Source organism: Ammospiza nelsoni, chromosome 8 (assembly GCF_027579445.1).
Source record: "Ammospiza nelsoni isolate bAmmNel1 chromosome 8, bAmmNel1.pri, whole genome shotgun sequence".
NCBI classification, from domain to species: domain Eukaryota; kingdom Metazoa; phylum Chordata; class Aves; order Passeriformes; family Passerellidae; genus Ammospiza; species Ammospiza nelsoni.
Genome location: NC_080640.1, coordinates 24238703 through 24258812, shown reverse-complemented (window position 1 = coordinate 24258812; position 20110 = coordinate 24238703). Strand labels below are relative to the sequence as shown.

General features: G+C 42.5%; 2 protein-coding genes across 3 annotated transcripts in view; one reads left to right on the top strand and one right to left on the bottom strand.

Annotated features, from left to right (window-relative positions):
* Positions 1-82: 82 nt before the first annotated feature.
* On the top strand, positions 83-6769 carry TMEM254 (transmembrane protein 254). The gene is made up of 4 exons (XM_059477298.1): positions 83-218; positions 1753-1856; positions 3042-3101; positions 5225-6769. The coding sequence occupies exons 1-4, from the start codon at positions 117-119 to the stop codon at positions 5343-5345; spliced, it is 387 nt and encodes a 128-aa protein (XP_059333281.1). The 5' UTR covers positions 83-116; the 3' UTR covers positions 5346-6769.
* Positions 6770-14089: 7320 nt separating this feature from the next.
* LOC132076386 (L-threonine dehydratase catabolic TdcB-like) overlaps positions 14090-20110 on the bottom strand; it is a 29552-nt gene continuing 23531 nt past the window's right edge. For both annotated transcript variants that reach the window (XM_059477436.1, XM_059477435.1), the window contains exon 12: positions 14090-14613. In XM_059477436.1, coding sequence (XP_059333419.1) covers positions 14515-14613 — 99 coding nt within the window. In that variant the 3' untranslated portion in view covers positions 14090-14514. The remainder of the gene's footprint in view (positions 14614-20110) is intronic.

The window sequence follows — 20110 nt, the reverse complement described above, 5'->3', positions numbered from 1 at the left end:
GGCGCTGGGCGAGGCCGCACTCCGCCTCCGCCCGCCGGGCCCGCCCCGGCCCCGCCTCCCCCAACCCGGCCTTAGCGGCGGCGGCGCGGCCTCCGCTCACAGCGCGGCCCGGCGGCATGGCGGCGGCGACGGAGCGCGGCCGCGATGGCAGCTGCCACTTCCAGCGCTCCCGGCTCATCTGGATGGTCGCCATCATCTTCGGCATGATCCTCCTCGGCGTAAGGAGCGGCGCGGGGAGGGAGGGAGATGGGTCAGAAACCGCGGGGTGCGTGGAACAGGTGCCCTGCACCGTCCCCGTATCCGCGGAAACGCCGCTCCCTAAAATAAACGGGGAGAAAAAGGAAACTGGAGGTACTGCTTGGGCCAGGCGGGAGGAGGCTGGACAGAGCCATGCAGGAAGGCCAGAGGGAGGGAGAAAGCAGCTGGTCTGTAAAGGGAAGCAAGGCCGTGGCGCTGCGGGCGCGTCCCGGGCCCGGTCCGAGCATCCCGGGCGGCAGCGGCGAGGGCGTGCGGGGCAGGTGCCCGGGAAGGGGCTGCAGCATTGCCAGCGCTGGGAGCTGCGGCACCGAGCAGCAGCACAGCTCCGGGACAGCTGGGGGACATGTCAGTCCCCAAGGGGCATTTACAGGGGAGGACTTTGGGCACAGGCTGTGCGAACTGGTGGTGTTGGAAAACACACGCATTCGGTCACCACGGTGTGTTAATTTCCAAAACCAGACTTCAGCTAACTTAGTTTGGATTACTGGAGCAGGGATATTAATGGCTTTTTGATGTATCTGGCAAGTTTATGAAAGTCATCCCTTGACTTTCACATGTTGTGATTTTCTTTCTGTTTGCGCAGATTTTCTAAACTTGGGAACCACCACTGTAAAAATGATAGTCAAGGCACGTCAAGCCACTCACAAAACAATTGTTGGGCTGTTTCAAAAGAAATAAGAATGAGCTTTAAGCAGATTCCCTGTTTAAAATCATCACCTCACCACATCTTTGGCATAGCTGAATGTACATATAGTGAGAAACTGCAGTGTTGATATACCAAAGCAAGATAAGGCAGTGTGAACTTTGGCCTGGTGCTTACCTTATGTCCCCAGTGGCCTCTGAAGTGCACAGCTCATCCCTCACTGCCTGCTCTCCTCCTGGCTTGTGGAAATCGGCGTGCACAGTGCTAAACACTGCGGACAGCTCTGTGACAGGAGAGAAACCGGGAAAGGAATTCTGCATCTCTGGTCTTGGGATTCGTGCTCAGCTTTCTTCTGTGCCCTGTTAAAAATAAACAAAAATCTGACATTTTCTTTTTTAGGGGATGGAAAAAGAAAGACTGATCCCCTAGTTTTAGATAGCTATTCCTCCTAAACAGTGTACTCATGGTTTGGCCTCCTCAGGTCACTTGCCTCAGATTAACTTCTTCAGGACAAAGACAATGTAGGTTTTGCAGCTTCCATGTCTAATAGGTAATGAGCTTACAACCTAAATACCACTTAACGTGCACATGCACTCTTGGTCCCCAGACAGCAACCTTAAACTTATCCCATTGGCATCTGGTATGTCAAGGCATAGAAGTTTCCTAGTTGGAATCTTTCAAAGGCTACTGGAAGAATATGGTCCTTGGACAAGGTTAATGGAGTGGAAGAACTTAAGCACTATGAATAAATGAGCTCTGAACTCATGGGGCTCAAAAATAAAGCTATATTGAAGGTTTAATTGATAGTACTTCTACCTTGAAGTAAGATAACTTTATTTTTTTTTTCCCAGTGGGTAACACTTTGGCCTTCAACTATACCTTATAGTTACTTGGGATTATTTGGTACCTTCCTCAATTATTTAGTGGAACACCACCACAAATGGGTATGCTACGGGTAAGTTATATTTGACTGTATCATTATTTTGCCTCTCTCTGACTCCTGTACTTAGTGTGTATTAGCAAGCTTTCCTGTAACCCAGTTGTTAATTAGATTTAAAGAGCTCTCCTTTCAAGCTCATTACAATTAAGGGTGTGGGGTAATAAGTATGTAGAGGACTAGACAGGCTAAGACCAGGTTGATAGTTTAAAAATTCAACTTCGAATTTGGCATCACTGATGGTTTAACAAGAAAGGGAAAAATGTTAAGATACTACTTTTGGTGACAGTTATTAGTCCAAAGTTATACTTGTACCATCTACTGCAAGTCTTTTTCTTCTCTAGTTGTTACTCGGCAGTCCAGTTCTTTCTTTTGGAATCTTTTTTATCCAGCTTCAGTTAAAGAACATTTTCTACCCTGGTCCTCACTTCTCCTGATCTACATGAGAAATAACCTGCTGAACAAACTGCATAATGCTGTTTTGCTGGGTTACAAAACTAAGTTTTTGCTACTGTAATTAACAAAAGGGCCAGAAAATATTTGCTTGAGCTCACTGGCTTCCTGTAAAGACAGAAATCAGTAGGGCTTTCTTGTTTATTTTATGTATCATGTAGAACCTTCATCTTTTCTCAGAGCATCTTTTGCTTTAGCAAGGTATTTAATTGATCCTAACTGAATATATTATTTTTTTTTCCTACAAAAGCATCTATATAAAAATTTGTAGGCCAAGTGTGGCTTATCAAGTCACATTATATGTTCTGCATCTATACACACAGTTGTTTTCATAGAACTAAAGCTGTAAAAACTTAAGTAGCTCCTTAGGACCACTAAAAATACTTATTTTTAAGTAAGTAAAAGGATAGATTTTGCATGCTTAACTAAGATTAACTTGTACTGTTTTCACTAAGCATTTGCTTTTTGGCTTAATCTGATTGCTGAAAATTTTGGAAGCCTAGTGGATGTTTCAAATAGCAGGTTAAGGCTTATTGCACAAGTTACAGTTGCCCTCATTTTCTCAGTGGGCTTCAGCTCCTTTTAAGTGTACACTTGTGGGGTTTTTTCAAGATGAAAAACATCCTTTCTAGGTTAAAATAGGTTGTTGCTTCAGTGCTTCCAGATTTATATTCTCTGCATAATGCATCTTTGATCCAACGGTCTTCTCCCTGATTTTCAGCAACATAAACCGTGTTTTCTTTCCGCCAGGTTCTGGATATCCTGGTTGATTCACATAGTGGAAGCCCTCTACGGTATTAAGTTATGCCAGTAAGTTGTTCCCTCCTCTCACTCCAACACAGGTTCTCTGTAAGGGGTTTCTGAATCAAGTAACATAGGCTACAGACTGATTGTGGTGGCTCTCAGCAGCAGTGAATCCAGAGGATGCTGGTAAAATTCTAGCTGCAGTGATAGCTTGCTGTGCTCCACAGTTGGTTGCTGCCACCTCTCCCAGTGGTTGCTGTTGTGCAGGGCAGCAAAACCAAGGGCTGGCACCTTGCACAAGTGGCAGCAGCAGGGTTTGCCAGAGCTTGTGTGGCAGCCTCTGAACTCCCTGTTCACTGGGTGACACTGCTGCTCAGGAGGCAGAGGGAACAATGGACAGTGTAGAAATAGTCTGATAACTTCAGGTGTTAGAATTTTATCAGATCTTATCCCATCAGGATTGCGATACTGCTAATTACACACTTAAACAATCACACTTGTATTGTGGGAACACAGCTGGGCACTTTCATTTGGGGACTCTTTCAGATCTATTTGCATCTGCAGGTCCCTGGGATAAAATCCTGGAACCAGTCAGACCATACAAGCAAAGCCATCTGAGTCTTAGGTTAGGATAACCACGTACCTGGAAAGGAGTGCTGTCCAAACACATCTTTCTGTTCACTTGTGGTTGCAGTAGTTCAGAACAATGGAGATAATCATTGGGTTCCCATGCTCTGCAGAGTCAGGCCAGTCTGTTTGCCATGATGGGTTCCCACTCCATTTGGGTCATTCACTGCTGTCTGTCCCAGGCTTCTCAGGTGACAGCTCTTGGAAGCAACAGGATTTTGTTTCATGGAACGCTGCATAAGTTGTTTGGTTTTTTTTGGTCTTTTTTTTAAATAGTAGAATATGGATGAAGAATTTCTGCCTTCAGATTGAGAGTTAGTAAAAACGTCATGTTTATCAGATTGCTGTTTTAAGACTGAGTGTGCAAATAAATGGGTATCTGGGCCTAAGGCAATTCTTTCTAGTATGAGGAAACTTGACTACCAGTGAACATACCAAATGAGTGTATTGTAATTAATTTTACTAATGAAGTTTTACAGAGCAGTGTTAAAATGCACAAAAAAAAAAAAATCAGAGATGGGCTGCCCATCATCATCTCATCAGGAGTGCTGCTTTAGATTACCTAACAGTTGTACTTCTGTGAGCACCAAACACCATTTATTTTTACTTATGTAAAAGTTGTGACTACCTGGCATCATCACAAAGGAGGCACAAAGAACAGTGTGAGGACTCAGATACAAATTTGTTAATCAGCAGTAGTACTGTCATTGGCTCTTTGCCTGTATTGCTGCACATGGTCTATTCATTAAGCTTGTCTTGTAGTAACAGGTAAATTTCCTAAGCCCTTGTTCTCCAGGTTTTGCACTAATTTGAAAACACTGCAGCTGAGGTTATAAACAAAAAACCCACAGCTATGGAATTGTTTACAGGAAATGTGAAACCCCTTGGGTTTGCTGTTGTGTTTATACTTGTTCCTTTCAGTAGGAGTACTTCTCAAGAACAATGGAGGAGAAAATGACATTTTCTGTAACATACAAAAAAGATCATGTATGTTATATTCAAACTAACTAACATAGAAAGGTCTCTTCTTCATAAATTAAGTGAAGTGCCTTCAGCCCTGTTACCTGTCTTTGTCTAGCCACAAACTCAGGTAGCAGTGTTTTTCCATCCTCCATCACACAGTTACTGTCAGGTCTCTGCCCTGCCAGCATAGTCTCCCTTGACTAACACAGTCAGCAAGAAATTATATTCAGACTTGTGTATTAAGATCAATATTAAGCTACCCCAGTTTCTTGCTTCTTTGTACACAAACTTCTGGGATAAGTAATTTCAAATAGGACAGATGGAGATGGCAATTTATATATCATTGAGGAAATTGCACGTATAGAATGTCTGAAAGAACTTTTGTTCAATAAATAACTTAAAATCCTAAACCCACAAGAACTGGTGTGTTTAGTTAGCACAAAAAATGTCTCAGTAGATGGAAACGAATGTGCTGAACTGAAATGTTCTAATCCAGTCTGAATCTCAAGGATGGGTAGAGATAGCTTACCTTACTTTATAAGTACCAGTACAGCCTGCAGGAGCATAAGTTTTTTGACACATTTTGTGTTTTGTTACAGAGCCAAAGGAATCACTGACCCAGCTGTTCAGTTTCAGTGGTTTGTTCAGACCCTTTTATTTGGATACGCTTCCTTCGGTCTCCTGGTGTCTTACAAGCCTGCAGACAAGAAGCAGTACTAGAAGACAATGCAAGAGGTCACCTCTCGCATACCTAATCTCATTTTTCTGAAAAGACCCCCACATACATGTCTAGGTGCTATAATTAGCTAAATTACATTCCTGTTGTATGATGCAGTGCCCTTCTACCCAAGCAGCTCTCCTCTTACTAAGCAACACCATTAAAATTCACAGGGCCCTGTGGATAGTTCAGTAGAAAATCAACTCTTCAGTCTTAGCACTGCCAAATTTTAATCCTATTTGTTATGCAAGAAGCCAGAAGTTGCTCCTCTGCAGATTTTGACATGTGTACTCTGTCACTGACAGCTGGTAGCAGTGGTTGATAAATCACCTTTTCATTGTTCTACAACAGGGAGGGTTATTGACAGCCACAAGGCAGCTTGCACCTGTTTTGTAATAGGATTTAAATTTACCTGTATTTTCTCTATGGGACTGACATTGTTGTTAAAGCCTGCTCTTTGCACTTTGTTTTGTCTGCTTACTTTGTTCCACAGAGGACAGACCACTGTACTGCTGCAGGCACATTGAAAAGACCAGGTCTCAGCTCAGGATGAGGGACAGTGAGCTTGGATACATGAAGCACTTTAACTTGGTTTAATACAAGTGCCTTACAATTCATGCAGCATGACCTCATCTTTGTAGTGAAGATTTTAAGTTATGAGTTATTATCGTATAAAGTAGCTTTGAGGGCAGCTTTTTTGAGAAGTTATTTATTACCTAAAGGAAAAAAAAATCAATCAAAAATCTAGCTGAAAAGTTGATATTTGGCAATGAAATTAGATGAATAAACAGTGAATAAACATACACCACTGGTTCCCAGATGCTGGTCTTTAAAACCTAAGGTTGAGAGACCATCATAAGCACATCTCAAGAGTATTGCCTGTATGTGTAGTGAGTCTTCCATCAGACTGTCTTTTACTTTTGAATATTTGAACAAGAATTTAGCCTGTGTAGTTTTAGCACTTTTAAAAGGAATAACTATTTAAAGTACTAACTCTGGTGTGGGGAGAAGTTTTACCATGCCACTTGCCATGATACTGTTGTGGAAGAAGGGGTAAGAAAAGGTTGTTCTTTAACCTCTAAGAGCTCCACAAGGTGGTAACAAGTAACTTTGTGCAGTACCTACAGGCTGTAACACTTCTATACGGGAAGCCTTATTCAACCACAGATACATAAAGTTTTTGCTTTCAGTGGGTACTAAAAGCATGGAGAACTGAAGGGTTTGAAATGGTGGTTTGTTTGTCTTTTGGGTGGTGTTGTTGTTGTCTAATAGCAAACTGTTTAACTTAAATATTTTATAGAGAAGTAAAAACTCATTTAGTGACTAGAAATCCAACAGGAATGTCAAGAGCCTGAGCTACGTTTTACTGTGTAACCTTTTGTCTTAGTCTGTGACCCTGGAATAAAGGTTTTAAAAAAGTGAAGAAGTTGTTTTTAATAGCCTAGAAATAAAATGCTCATACAAAACACATAGACACCTTCCTGACACCACTATCAGTGTTCACACTTGGAACATGCAGGATCAGCTTTCCAGAGTAATTCCCATCACTGATACTACACAGCCTTCCCCTCCCAGGCCAGGCTGCACTCCAGGCACTGCTCAGGCTCACTCTCAGCCCTTTCCACTGGGCTCTGGAGTGGCTACAGGCAAATCACAGCTCTGAGAAGTTATCCACATCCTGTCAGACTCCCCCTAATTAGACTTCCTTTAGACAGGCAGTGGCAAAGCTTCCTCAGTGCAGCCCAAGGAAGCTACAGTAGAAAAAAATATCTACTGCCTTAGTTGAAAAAAATTACCAAGTTAGAACAAGTTTTAGCCAGGTACTGGCATCAGCTCCATTTTTTGAAGCCTCTCTGGGATTTTTTGTTTGGCATGACAATTTTCAGCAGCTTTCTCTGTGGAGGTTGCTGGGCATTGCTTACCAAAGCATCTAGAAATGCAACTCCCAGGTATTCACCCACCTTCAGACACTTTCTCTCCCCAGCCTTTGCTTCACAGCAGTTCAGTTTTAACATTTGGTTAAAAAAAACACAAAATACTCCCAAAAATAAAAGCCCAAAGAGAAACCAACCAGTGTTTGCTGTCAGCCTCTGTCAGAGCTGTAAACACAGATGCCTGTTTGCTGCAGTTTTGGAGGCTTCACAATGCAATTCCAACTGCAAACCTGAGGAACCTGGGATAGGTAATGCTGACTGGCCATGAGGAAAAGGAGCAAACCCACAGCATGACAAGACTGAAAATAATATTGAGATATCATTTCTGAGTAAGTGTTTATAGTGCCCTTAACAGCACAGTGAGATAAACATACCCTTAATATGTGACAAAATTATTTTTAAAAGCCAGTAGGAGCATGAATACATGCTCACTCATGTAGGTACCTCACTCAGCTCATAAAGACACATTCCTGGCTTTGTCAGGCTCCCTGGAAATGCTGCTGGTTATACCAGGCATAAGCATTTCTCCAGGCTAGTTCTAGTAATAAAGGATTACTCCTAATCACTTAGAGCAACTCCACTGCAATCAAAATGTTCTTTCCACAACAGAAGGGCAGAACAACCCAAGTGCACCTTCTGTTTCCAAAGGCTGGGTGTCAAATCACCTTCATCAGCACCCAACCCACCCTGCTTGCCAAAGGAAAATACTTGCAAATTCACTGTAACAAAATATTTCAAAATATTGTTTCCCATTGAAAGGAAACCCCAGTGAAACATACAGAAGAGCTTTTACTGTTGGAAAAGACCACTAAATAAGAAGGTAAATCACCAGGAAAGCTAGGATTAATAAAGGTTTTTCAGAACGGATATTTCTGCCAATTTGGCTGCTCACAGGACTGAAAAAATAAACACTTTAGACATCCATTTCAAATTGGAAAGAAGAAAAAACCAACCTTTGCTATGAAAGCTAAGTGCAATACTGGGTATGCATTATATTAACAACGTAAAGTACATGCCAAGAAAATTTAAAAAGCAACCATGCCTGTTTTTTCTAGACATATTAAAAACCACCCCCATTCTGTATTTATTTGGCCTGCATTGGTGATCAAAAGGAATAATTTCATACAAGTCAGAACCACCTCACTTAAAAGAGCACTTTTATGCTGTGATTGCTTGGCAGTTTTGTTGCATAAGACAACAAATAAACCACCCAGATCCATTTCACCCTTAAATCGTAATATATGGAAACGAGTGGCATTTACTCCTTACAGTCAGGTTATCCAGATCAGCATGTTTGGCAAATCATTGCTCAAATCAAGCTCTGTTGAGGAGATCTGGCTGGGTAGATCAGGACATGCAGCATCAGCTCAGAAACACTGCAGAGCCTGGACAGAAGCAGTGAGGGGTCTCCCACCCATTTTCAAAAACTATTTCTAAAGCTTTCAGGGCTGTAGCTCATTTTTGTGAGGGAGTGACGAAAAACTTTTCTCAGAATCTCAATATGTTGTCTTGCTTTGACCCTTTTTCATGCTGACCTAGCATATTCTAAACACAACAGGAGTTGACTGAGGCAGACTTTGGAAATACCAAGTGCTGGTTAATTAGGGACATTTAATTTGCTCTGGGGCTGGGTCCCCTGCAGAGCAGCAGAGCCTGGTGGAGCTGGGGGAATGGCCCCCTTGGTCACTGCCATGGAGTCTGCAGGGAATTGGAGCCCTACAGGCAGGTCCCACAGTCTGATGTCTGGGGGCATTCTGGTACAGTCTCTCTGTGCAAGATCTACATGAACAGCTCAAGAAATGACCATAGGTTGTTGAAAGCAGAAGAAACAAAATCCCTCAGTATTTCCTTTCCTCCTGCTTTTCAGAAGAGCAGTAATAATATAGCACAATCCACGTACTGTGCCAGACCTTACACAGCCCCTGCAACTCCAAACATACCTGCAGCACATGCATGAGGGGAAGGAGGAGGGGAGAGGAGAAAAGAGGTGTAAGGAACATTATTATATCATGTATCAGCATTCTTTGAGACCATTTTCACAAAGGAAAACCACTCAGGTGCCCCTTGTGGGAATACACAGGGTGACCAGTTTACTAAGTTTAGCAATTACACAATTTAAAATGTCTTTCTAAAGATACTCTAGGTCTCTTATCAAAAGGAAAACCATGTCCTTACCAAAATTTCAGAAGTGTGAAGGATAGGGCTTTTCACAGTTGCAATCTGCCCCTGCACCCCCCACACCAGGCAAGGAAACCACAAGTAAATCAGAGTGCCTGCATTTAGAGGAGCTGTCAGACATCAGCAGCACAGGACAAGCCCCCTGTATCCCTTGTGTGGGTGCACTGAGATGTGACTGACCTGGCTCTGACCTTAAGGACTCCTGGTTCCTTTAGACTGACAGGCTGTATGGGATGTTGATTATTATTGACATACTTCACAACATTCGTATTTGGTTAGAATATTTTCCAAATACTGGCACCAGTTTTTGTTGCAGCTTTAAAAAAATAAATAAGTGCTTTTGAACAATGGGAAATTCATCAGCTCAGGAAGGCACAACGTGCTGAAGGATTCCTCCTCCTCTGAGATGGAGCAAAAGTTTGGGAGCACATGAAAGCAAAGATTTGTAATAGAAGAAAACTCTAAAAACTTTAACACCCTATACATGGCAGAATGCTTGCAGTTAAACAAACTGCAGACAAAGTGACAGGAGAACCAAAGCCATCCAATAGATGACTGTCAGGAATTACAGCCCAACCCCAGAGTGTTGCAGTTTACTTTTCCATTCAATAATCCACGTGCCTGTGTTTGGGTCTAGCAAAAGTGAAAGAATAACATGCCAAACGCACTTACTGTGTTGTAGGATGGGGAGTTTGTGAATCTCCCAAAAGCTGCAGGCCAGAAGGCAAGGTGCTGCCTGTGAGGACATGCCACCTGCATGGGAAGATAAACTGCTCCTGGTGCTGCAAAAACATGTACTGGCAGAGATTTAGATGTTAATCCCCAGCTAACAGGACCTGGCTGAAAAAATTAGGGAATTAGTGTGGGAAGAGATTTTGTTTCAATTTCAGATGCACCTTGTTTGCAGCAGTCCTGGGAAGCAGTTGTGCTGTGCCCCTGACAAGCAGCGTGTGCCTAGGACAGCTCCCAAAGGGGCTCAGCTCCAGTGACACACCTGGGGCAGGGCATCTTGTGCCTCTGGAGACAGGACTGTGCATTTCAGCCAGTGGCACCCTGGAAGTGAAGGACAGGTTCCCCAAAGTTGGTGATGACTGCAGTGAGAATCGCAGAGAGCTGACTCAGCTGGTCCATGGACTTCAGTGACCCACCTGAGCCCAGCCCAGGACACGCTGCACCCACACCCTGCCCACTGCCCAGGAGCACAGCCAGGGCAGGGAACAGCTGCTCCATCTGTGCCACTGAGCAGGGTCTGGGCTGGAATGAGCAGGGTCCATGCTGGAATGAGCAGGGTTTGGGCTGGAATGAACAGGGTCCATGCTGGAATGAGCAGGGTTTGGGCTGGAATGAACAGGGTTTGGGCTGGAATGAGCAGGGTCTGGGCTGGAATGAGCAGGGTCCATGCTGGAATGAGCAGGGTCCGTGCTGGAATGAGCAGGGTCCATGCTGGAATGAGCAGGGTTTGGGCTGGAATGAACAGGGTTTGGGCTGGAACGAACAGGGTTTGGGCTGGAATGAGCAGGGTCCGTGCTAGAATGAGCAGGGTTTGGGCTGGAATGAGCAGGGTTTGGGCTGGAATGAACAGGGTTTGGGCTGGAATGAACAGGGTTTGGGCTGGAATGAGCAGGGTCCGTGCTAGAATGAGCAGGGTCTGTGCTGGAATGAGCAGGGTCCGGGCTGGAATGAGCAGGGTCTGTGCTGGAATGAACAGGGTTTGGGCTGGAATGAGCAGGGTCTGTGCTGGAATGAGGGCAGTCCATGCTGGAATGAGCAGGGTCCATGCTGGAATGAGCAGGGTTTGGGCTGGAATGAGCAGGGTCCATGCTGGAATGAGCAGGGTCTGTGCTGGAATGAGCAGGGTCCATGCTGGAATGAGCAGGGTCTGTGCTGGAATGAGGGCAGTCCGGGCTGGAATGAGCAGGGTCCGGGCTGGAATGAACAGGGTTTGGGCTGGAATGAGCAGGGTCCATGCTGGAATGAGCAGGGTCTGTGCTGGAATGAGGGCAGTCCGGGCTGGAATGAGCAGGGTCCGGGCTGGAATGAGCAGGGTCTGTGCTGGAATGAGCAGGGTCTGGGCTGGAATGAGGGCAGTCCATGCTGACTCCCACCCAGGGCCAGAGCAGCCATCCTGCCCAGCTGCTCTCTCCTCCCTGCCAGCTCAGAGCTCCCCCCTCACATGAACGATGTGGGTTTTGAGCCAATGTCTATGACAGATAAAAGAAAAATATTAACTCTGATTTTTTAAAGTGAGGCTGCTATCACTGTGACATGAGAGAATGACAAATCTTTCATTGCTGAGGTGGCGTAGCAGAATTTTAATTGTTTTTCAAATAAATACAATGCTTAGATTTATATTTTGCTCATTTAAGCATTAGTGAAATTTTAAATAATCATTAAAGTTATTTTTCAAGGTATATAAGAACACTCTATATAAAAATACTTCTTTAAATAAAACATTCAAAACCGCATTATTAAATATTTGAAATGCCATAGATCTTATTATATTTCATAATTCAAAAAGGAAAAGGTTAGCAGCACAGGTATTTAATTATTCTTTCCAAGCATACATTCATTTAAATGTCTCATTTTGAGGTTTTTTTTTCCCCCCCTTGGAAGATCTTAATTTTGTCTTTTAAGCCAATGAGACTTCAATGAAGGCAATATAGAATGTAAAATACCTCTGGTATTATTATATTCACATATAAAGTGTTTATTACTGAAGAGTGATTTACACTTTAAACTATGTTTATACTTAAAACAATAAAAATAAAACCAAACAGCAAATATAATGTTCAACATTTTAAGAACCTTCTGGACATCACCTTCCTTCCCCCCACCCCAAACACATTTCCAAAATCTTATAGTGATTTCAAGTGCATTTTTGGTTGCTCTATCTGCTACATCTACTTGCCCCAGGTTTGTGAAGACTTGCTAACTGCAGTCCCACTGGTTAGGAAAAGTTGTTAATGCTCTGAGCTTCTAAAACAATAAAGTACCGGGTAATCCAAAATTTTTAATCCAAATACCCAGACAGCAGAACATGTTGGCCACTACTGAGAACTTTGGTTATAAAGTTCCATTTTCTTCTCATGTAGGTACCTGAAACATCCTCAAAATTTCCTAAGAATATTTTCAGAAAACACAAGAGGGTACTTTACCTCACCAATAGTGGGTTTTCATCCCCAAATCTGCTCTTTGATGATGTGGTTCATTTCTCATTCCAATGGAAGTAGCAAATATGTAATATGGACTCTGTAATCTATTTCCATAGAGATTTTTAAACTCTCCTGACAGTGGAGAGAGTTGTGTCTGATAGGACATAGCTGTGATTTATAGAACCAAGGCCTATACCCATCATTCTGGATGGCAAGAAGGGAGCAAAACAAACCATTGGGGCATCAATAATTTTTAGTTCCATGTGCAAACCAATATGGTCCTTCCAAAACCAGACCAAACCTGTAAACTTCTATTTTTTGTCCACCATTTGTCAGACTCTGTACTCCTGCTCCTCTGTGAACTACAACAAGAAGGAGAAAATAGATTATTTCTCAGAAAAATTCTACTGCAGAGACAGCCACAATGCTGCCCTTCTCATCCCTTCTTGCCTGCACAAGCTACAGGGGGAGATGGATCACGGAACCACAGAATGGTTTGGGTTGGAAGGGACCTCAAAGACCATTTAATTCCAACCTCCCTGTCATGGACTTCTGCTCACTGGACCAGATACCTCAAAGCCCCAGCCAACATGGCCTTGAATAATTCCAGGGATGGGCATCCATAACTTTTCTGGGCAACCTGCGCCAGAGTCTCACCACCCTCACAGTACAGCATTTCTTCTTTATTCCTAATATAAATCTGCCCTCTTTAAAGCCTTTGCCCCTTGTCCCATGCAGCTTTCCTGGGGGCCCTCTTTAGGTACTGGAAGGAGCTGTAAGGTCTTCCAGAGCTGAAGTTAAATTCTGCCCAAATGAAAGGCACAACTGTGTTGTGTGCACATTCAGAAGAGGGCCTGAACTCCTCTTACATTTCTTGCCATCCCACTCTGTTATATTATTAGTTGGTCTCTGCCTGTAGTGATAAAAATGGTATTTAGGTCAATGTGTTCTTTGTTAATTGCATTAGCCATGTGCCTAAGACTTAGGCTTCCTCTTCTCCCAGCACTGCCTTTGGCTATTAACATGTGGTCTTTAAATATATGTCACTATTAACAGTGCACTCAATCTGTCAGGTGAGATGGATAGAGCCTGTTTTAGACAGACTAAGATAATCAGTGGAATGCTATTTACAAAATTTACATTGGTAGTGAGACTCCTTTTTATACTGAGTCTCCAAAAGCAGAGGGAAGAAATACATTTGTTTTCTGTTTATGAGCTCTAATAATACTCTATACTTTTTTTCAATTTCTGCAAAATATTTTGGAATTTTATTTTGCAAATAGGATCATTTTCCCTTGGGAAAAAATTAATATTATATTGGCTTTTATCTTCCAAGGGTTTTTCTGTCTGCATTTAAATTACCTTCTATTAGCAGAATTTTTCCTCACATGGTAGCAAAGATCAGAACATATTCATGTTCAATCCAACACATCTCCTGAAGCAGATTTAGCAAACAGAAAACTGCTTCTGGCTTGGAAACAGAAAATTTCTGCACTTGTAATGTGGCTAAGTCCAGCAGAAGGAGCTGCATTACTTCAACAACGGGTATCAAAATCAGAAGACCTTTGTGAGGTCTATATCCAGATGTAAAGAGAAATGCCTTCTCCTTGTTTATGGAATATCATTGGGTTCTACACACTAGCTAAAATCCAGGCAGCCAGCTGATAATGAAATGAGGAATTCCAACACCAGCAGACACTAAGAGCTTCCCTTAGCTAAACTAAAGTTTTGAGTTGAACTTTTTTTTTCCCAAAGACATTTACTACATTTTGAGCAGGAAATCAATATCCTGATGCTATTTGCTAACTGTTCGGCTTTGAAAGATGATATTTGTTGTGACAGCCTCCAGGCTGGGGCTCTGCAGAGTCCTTGGCAGAGGCCCTGGTGCCCCAGCCGCGCTGTGCCCGTCACCGCTCCGTCCAGGCAGCTGTGGGGTAGCGTTCCAGGAGTGCATTCCTCAGCTGGGCTGTGTGGATCTTGTCTCTGGTCTCCACAGTGCAGATCACCTGGAAAAAGAATTAGGACCATTCCTGATGGCATGGCAGCAATCTCAGACAAAGCCATTTCCAACTTAAACCTAAAATGCACTCATAAAAACAACCAGTTCAAAATAAAACTCTGTCCCTCACATCCGCTCTCTATGCAGGTAAGAGAACTGACATTGCAGACATCTGGGGCTCTTCCGGCCCATCTGCATGACCATAAAACCTTCCAAAACCCTACTTTATAGCCTTCAAAGTTTAAATAAGACAGCTGATCCTCTGCTGGCTCTTGGGCAAGGTACCTCTCTGCTCTTGGCCTCCCTGAAGACATCTGTTAGCAGCCTCTCTTTTCCTTTCCCTGTGCGTGGCATTGCTGCCACCTCATGCACCTATGACTCTTACCTCATCACATTTCTGTATTCCTGGCAAGTGTTTGTTCCAGTATTTCCATCCTTCAAGCTTTTTGCATTCTCTTTCTCTTGTCTGTCATGGAGTTATCCCCCAGTTCTCTATAATCTCTGCAATATTTTGGCTGGTTTCACTTCTCACACACCTTCTTGCTTAATTCTGTTTTTTGTTTGCTTATTGCATCACTTCTAGTTTTCTTTTCTGGTTGTTCCACTGCTAAATAAAACAACTTGGGCAAAACTAATCTTGATAGTTTTTTTTTATTTCTTCACTTTCCTCCAAAGGTACTGTTGAAATCCTGTCATGTAGACACTAAAGATAATAATTTGAATGGCATTTTTAAAATTTTTTAATTATCTCTCTTTTTTGCATACTCACATCTCTGCTCCCATCACTTGAAAGCCTGGGCACTAGCAAAGATGAGGCACCAAATTAAAGACACAGAAGGAAAATCATACTTCACAATTTGAGGCTCCTAACTTCCATTACTGATAGTCCTGCTGCAATTATCACTGGTGTTGAAAGTGCCACATGGGAAAACAGAAACATGGAAATCTAGCAAGGAAAGGACCCAAGATGAGTCACAGTGCAGCTACAGAGAGTTCAGTGTAGCAGCAAATCTACAGAGAGCAGAGAAACAAGGAGCCATGAAAACCTGGTGGTGGGCTGCCCCAGACATGCCCTGTCAAAATGTTCCTATCAGAGCTGCATCCCTTTTAGAAAACAAAAAATACTCTAATTTGTTTACAAGGACATTTCTAAATAAGAACTTAGAATTCATGTTTTCTGGAACTGTCTTAAAATAACAATAAACCTTTAGCAAAAGTGCTGAATGAAAATACAAAACACTAACACTCCAAGTTAATCTAAATAGCCATAGCTCACTTAATTAGAAAACTGGCTTCAGTTTCTCAAATACCCACCATGAAATAAGCCACAATTCTGATCTGGTCTTGTAATTCTTCACCTCTTGTGCTGCACATAGTTCTATTTGTTTGGCTCTTTGGAATGCAAATTAGATGCTAATGTTTTCTTCTTCAAAAAAAGTGGGATTTAATCTCAAGAGAAGGACAGTCATAGAGGACAAGAAATAATGAGGAAAGGGGAGAGAACACAATGACTGGGAAAAGTATCTGAGAACACCGATGTACCCAACACCCATTATCCATTCCCTGCTTCATGTAAAATCTCCAAAGCTTTGCAATCATATCTTCAAGGGGACAGACACATCTCACATGGAGTCTGTAATTAAAAAAGTAAGATTCTTCCTCTTCCAGAGTAATCATGCCTGTTTTGTCCTGAGCAAATCAATTGCTGCTCCTGGAACCAGTCTGCATGTGAGAGATTCAGCCTTGAATGTCTCGGTGCAAGCTGTGGCTCTGCCCTGGGAGCAAGCATGGGGAAGCATTTTGATTTATGGCTAATTATCCTCTCTGCCCTTTCCTTTCTGCTCATGATGGAAACCAGGCAGACCTCAGTAGACTGGAGCCAGAGAGAGAGCTCTTTGCTCACAGAGAGCTTGTGAGCAGGCTGGATAAACACTGTCATTCTGTTCTAAGCATGCACCACAAGCAGCAGCTGATAAGGGAGACACTGAGCTGCTGTGTGTCATAAAAGTACTAACAGCAACAGCAGTGATGAAAAACAACCCCAGAAATTCACCTGATTTTTCACAGTTGTCAAAGAAAGGAACAGAGAACATTTGGCCCCAGCAGGAGTGAAGAGAGAATCACACAACACCTCGGGGCAGCTCCAGATCTCAGCAGCACGGAAGGCAGGAATTTACTTTCTTGCTTAGATTAAGCCAATTTACACTGCAGTTATACTTTCACAAACTTTCTCTCTTGCTTGCTTTGCCTGGGACACATAATTTACATGAGTAAAGAGCAATCCTCACATTCACAGGGAGTTTATGGGGTTATATTTTGTGTGGGAAGCAGAAGCACCCCAATACCTATAGGAGGTTGCATAGCTATTGATGACCTAAGAGTAAGTGCCCCAAAATGGTCTCATTTAAGAATAAATGACAAATCCTATTGCCTGATATTTCTTGTACACCAGAAAAGTAACTTATGACAACTAGAGAAAAATTTACCTTAAACTTATTTCATACTGATAAGCCTCAGAACTATACATGGGATTTTGGAACCTGCAGAGCTCTTATTGGCTGCAGGGCCAGCTGTGCACAGCACACCTTGCTTTTCTCTGTATCAAAAACCCCACAAAACCACCAACAGAGTGCATTTTACAAATTTCTCTCCTACATATCATATCTTTGCTGGATTAATTAATTAAATAATTGTCTGGTCCAGTAAGACCATTAAAATAACCAGACAGATAGACCTTTTACTGCATTTAGGTTCCATTCCCTGTGACAGGTAATCTAAAGATATATTTCAGCCAAAGGGTTAAGTCAGCCTGTAAGTTTTTTTCAGAGCAGGCCTACAAGTTAAATTTAAGACAGAAGAGATTTCACTGAATACTGATGGCTTGTGGGGTTTATTTTATGACTGGAAATTATTGAGGAAGCAGGACAAAAGCTGAAAAAGAATTAAAGGAAAAAAATTATAAGAAGTTATTGCCATGCAACACCAAAATCCAGATGCATAAATCCAAACACTCTTTGGAATTACACTGACTTCAAAGACAGGAAATTTCATAACTTCACAAAAGGAAGAAATATGCAAAATTCTGTGCTGAATAGGGTGGACACCTCTACTATCTTTTAACTGCAAGATCTCAGTGGGGACACTTCACCTTTTAGATCATATTTTCCTAGATTTTAAAAATTAATTTGGCATACCTATCAGCTCCCTTATGTCTACTATCTGTAGGCTGTGTGTGCAAATAAAAACAGTGGGTGGACATGCTAAGACAATGTTAGAGAGCAGAGGAAATGTGAGTAGTACTGCTGAATCAAGAGATTTCAGTCTTTTGTGCTTTTCCAGGCTCCATGCACAGCTAATCCTAAATAACCAGTGCAGTCCTTTATGTCTTTGAATCATCCATTGAACCTTTCTATTCTGCTTCTTTAATTCTAGAAATCATATTATTCATCTTAAGTATGAATAACTTAGTATTCATGATCTAAGTCTTAGTATTCAGGCATCTAAGTCTTTTTGCATAACTCAGTATTTATGATACACCACATTTAGCAACATTAGAGGTTTGCTTGCATGAAAGTCAAGTTAAGAAGGAAAACTTGATTTTTATATATACTGGTTTCTGTTCTGTATTTAGAAAAAGGGGTTTCTTTTAAAATAATCAACAGCTGGGCAAGTTTGTGAATTATTTGGTAAACACCCAGTGTAGATTACGTCACATTACAGATTATTTGGTAACAGCAGCTCAGCTGATGGTTTGGGATCAGCTGCCAGATTGTCCCCGTGGTCAGAGCACTGGAATGCTTGAGAAAGAGAGCAGCAGCTGTCAGCTGGTTGTGCAAGCTGAGCCCTTATCTTTTGGCACTTGGGGCACTCAGGTGGGTGAGCACGAGCAGGAACAAGCTGAAGCCATTACGTAAGGCAGGTAAGAACCCACAGGAACACTCAGACCCTCCCGGGGCAGCCTCTCCTTCTCACAGGCTGCCCTGTGCCGCAGTCTGCTGGAGAATGCCTTAAAGAACAGCACCAAATTCTTCTGGGGAGCCTCAGAAGAAATGGAGTGTTGAGCTTCCCACTCCCAGTGTCTCCACTCTGCAGCTGGGGATGGAACATGGAAGCAGAGCCTTGCCCAGGGTCATGCAGGGAATGCTTTGGGAATGATAGCACCTTTCTGCACATGTGAGCTGCACAGCTGCCTGCTCCAGTGTATCTGCTTCACAGGGCAGTGACAGGCAATATGTTGGCAACTGGGGACTCTAATCCAAAATATTCCCTTCCATCCTTTACAGAATGCAAGCTGGCCCAAAATAATTTATTCAAATTGACCAGAGCAGACTAAAATAATTTATTGAGTTCTGGCCTGAGGTGAATGAACTGCTTGAGAAAAACAGGCACTATGCCACACAAAGCCAGGAATTTCAGCACCACTGGGAGAATGTGCAATATTACTGAAAAGAAAAGGAAATATTTGATCTATGATTTAGCATTTTTATGCACAGACAAGAGGGAGAAGTAGTGTGGTGGATGTTCTTTTCACAGGCAGTCTCTTCCAAGTTCTCCAAAACCACAGCACAGTGAAGCTCCCAAGAGGCCTGAAGTGAACAGACCAGACAGCCCATAATGCCAGACAGGAGTGAGCTCAGAGGGAGCACTGCCACCCACTGAAAAGCTGCTGGGGCAATTCACAACCTTACAGAACCCTCCTGGACCTGCCAGTTTGACCATGCTGGAGTTTCAGTGGTGAGAAGACTTTTCTAGAAAATGGATGAGCTCAAGGAAATTTTTTTCAACTAGGTTGCCCGAGTCCAAAAATTATACACTCATGAAGCAGGCAAGCTGCTGAACTACTTCATGGCAAAGAATGTCCTTACCTTATTAAGTTGCTTATTGATTTTTGTTCATTGACTTCTCTATGAGCCAATAGTATTATGAAATTAAAGGGACTTAAATGGTTTTAAAGAGGTTTACATATGGAAGCAATTTAAATGATAAATTGTCCCAATTGAATCTGAGGAATATTACTGATGGAGAACAGAGAAAGTTCACAGAAGCAAGGTGTAGCTTCCTCCCATGAATTGGGTAGTCCTTTAGATATCTGTATCCACTTAACTGGTGATATCAGATGATTATTTCATTAGCTCAGATCTTTTTTCTGCCGAGATATTCCCTGTCATCTAACCTCCTTCAACAGGTGTAAAATGTGAAGCTTCCCAGACTGGTTATTTGTCTGATTTGCTAAGAGTTATCTATTTCAATACAGGGACTTTGGAAGTAGTTTCCTAACCAGTCAGGTAAGACTGAATAAGGGTGTATTCCTCTGCAAGAAAGAAATCCAGAATGAGTCACAAGGGAAGAGAATCTAAACTGGAGGTATGAGCAGGCAGAATCCTAAAGAAACTCCCATAATATTCTATGAAACACAAGCAGCTGATCCCTCTGCACAAGGCACTTCTTACTCTAATATAGACATATTCCCATATTTCTTCCTTATTCTTTAGTAAAGAAAAAAA

Bases quoted from the DNA above. Each gene is read 5' to 3' on its own strand.
- TMEM254 (XM_059477298.1), top strand. From the start codon at position 117: ATGGCGGCGGCGACGGAGCGCGGCCGCGATGGCAGCTGCCACTTCCAG. The intron at 1,857-3,041 runs GTAAGTTATATT...TCTTTCCGCCAG, and splicing joins CACAAATGGGTATGCTACGG to GTTCTGGATATCCTGGTTGA. The intron at 3,102-5,224 runs GTAAGTTGTTCC...GTTTTGTTACAG, and splicing joins TACGGTATTAAGTTATGCCA to AGCCAAAGGAATCACTGACC.